This window comes from Triticum urartu, unplaced genomic scaffold (genome assembly GCF_003073215.2).
Source record: "Triticum urartu cultivar G1812 unplaced genomic scaffold, Tu2.1 TuUngrouped_contig_4336, whole genome shotgun sequence".
NCBI lineage: Eukaryota > Viridiplantae > Streptophyta > Magnoliopsida > Poales > Poaceae > Triticum > Triticum urartu.
In genome coordinates, this window is record NW_024114917.1 from 1 (window position 1) to 2193 (window position 2193).

The 2193-nt window shown below is 51.3% G+C and overlaps 1 protein-coding gene across 1 annotated transcript; it reads right to left on the reverse strand.

Annotated features, from left to right (window-relative positions):
* Nucleotides 1-6: 6 nt before the first annotated feature.
* LOC125527678 (transcription factor bHLH96-like) lies at nucleotides 7-1928 on the reverse strand (the record flags this gene model as incomplete). Its single annotated transcript, XM_048692193.1, has 2 exons — nucleotides 1188-1928; nucleotides 7-159 (listed from the first exon to the last, which is right to left on the reverse strand). Coding segments are annotated over exons 1-2 (564 nt in total), but the record flags the coding sequence as incomplete, so codon positions are not given.
* Between the last annotated feature and the right edge of the window lie 265 nt (nucleotides 1929-2193).

Sequence of the window (2193 nt, forward strand, 5' to 3'; positions counted from 1 at the left end):
GTTACACGAGGTGGAGTACTGTGGGAGGGTGAAGGAGCTGGCGAAAGGGGATCGGCCGGTGCGATTCTTGACGCTTTTTTGGACTTCGAGCGATTGGAGGAGCTGCTCCAGCTCCTTCACGTAGTTGATTGCCCCTCCAACTATGGATGCTTGGTCGCCCTACCAAAATGTAAAAGAACATTGTCAAAAAAATATACAGTTAATTTCTTAATGATCAGCCACTCATTTATTTGAATCATACGATTGAACCAGTGATGTGTTTTTTTTGGCCAACCAGGCGAACCCCTTTTCATGCATTAACCCCTTTGGGTTTTTTTCTTGCGAATTATTAACCCCTTTGGTTAATTGCTCAATGGAAATGACCGGTTCTTACAGATAGCAAACAAAAGGGGAACCGGAAGAAATATGCTGAGTTGGAGCATTAGCATGAAACCCGCTGAGAGTGCTCGCCCTAAAACGCTCCTACATGACAAAAATCTACTAACACAATAGGAGCTCGAGAGATGCTAAAATCAATTAAATCATACATATACAACTAATAATGTCTTAATGATTACTCACTCATCTGATACGATTGAACTTGCATTTTTTCCCAAAGGGGCGAATCGCCTTTTCATTCATTAGTTGCTCAATCGAAATAACATGTTTTTGCGGATATCCAAAGGGGAATGGAAAGAGATGTGCGAGTTGGAGCATTAGCAGAACAATCGCCGCGATTGCGAGTGTTGACCGGTTCTTACAACAAAAGGGGAATGTGAAGAGGGTTGTGAGTTTGAACATAAGGCAGATACTCGTTGAGAGCGTTGACCGGTTCTTATAGCAAAAGGGGAATGGAAAGATCTTTGCGAGTTGGAAAATCATCAGAAAGCTTGTTATGAGTGCCCGATGTCGAAACACTCTACGGTGCAAAAACCTACTAATAGTGACACTATAGACACTTGAGAGATTCTAAAATCGAGTAAAGCTTATGATGCTTAGTAAATATAAAATCGATTAGAGCTTATGATGCTTTTTTTTTCTTTTGAAAAGAAGGTTGAAACCCCACATCTGCATCATTGTGATGCACACAACCAATTCTTATGAATTATTAAGAGCTTATGATGCTTAGTAAAGATAAAATCGAGTAGAGCAAATAAGCAGGCAGATAAAATCGAGTAAAGCTTATGATGCTTAGTAAATAGTAGTACCCTTTGAGCGTAGGATTGTGGCATGAGTGAGCGGAGCGCAGCGAGGTACTCGTTCATCTGGCGGCGGCGGTTGCGCTCGACCGCAATGTGGGTCCTCCGCTGGCTCTCCACCTCCTCCTTGTTCTTGACGATCTTGGTGCGCCTCCGCTTCCTCCTCCCCGTCGCCGCCGCTGCCATGGCCGGCTCCGGCGCCGCCGCCTTGCCCTCGGAGGACGCCTCAGACTGGTCCCAGCTGGAGACCGGCTCCCACTGATCCTCCGCATTGGGCGCCACGGGGGCGGCCAAAAGCTGCTGATCCCAGCAGTCTTCCAGGAACCCGCCGGCGCCTACCATGTCGCACCAGGGCCCGAGCCCCGGAGCCTGGCCGTAGCCGAAGTGGCCTTGCGCGAACACCACGGCCTCCAGCGCCATGCGCGCGCCGGCAAGCGGCAAAAGGTTCACGGCCTGTGAGTGTGAGGGAGACGGCCGGAGATCGACAAGACAAGCTAGTAGACAGGTGGCACACACAGTACGCGGCGGCAGCGACACAGGTACTGATCGGCGTGTGAGGTGGGAGGGAGGGTGGCGAGCGGCGCCCGCGTTTTATAGGGAGCGCGCGGACGGAGGGAGGGATCGGAGGGGACCATCACCATGCGCGCGCGAGGGCGTTGGTGGCGCGCTGTGCTGCCACTTCGGGGAAGGAATCAACGGGGAGGCGTCCGACCCAACGGTTTAGGCAACAGAATCGGGCAAGGCCAACAAGCGAGAGAGAAGGGAAGGGATCGAGACGAGGAAAAATATACTGAAAACTTGGGCCAATGGCAAACAAAGGGCAGAGGGTTGCAAATCCACAGGTCCCGGCGGGGTGTATTTGCAAACTGGGCTGTACGGCTACGGGTTTTTTTCAGGTGCAGGGGGGCGGTCAAATTATGCGAGAGTGCGTGGACCGAGAGATTCTCTATGCATCTGCTGCATGCACGGTGGCCCGCCCGCCCGGGTAACATGCAGCGCCAGCTTTGCGCACGCA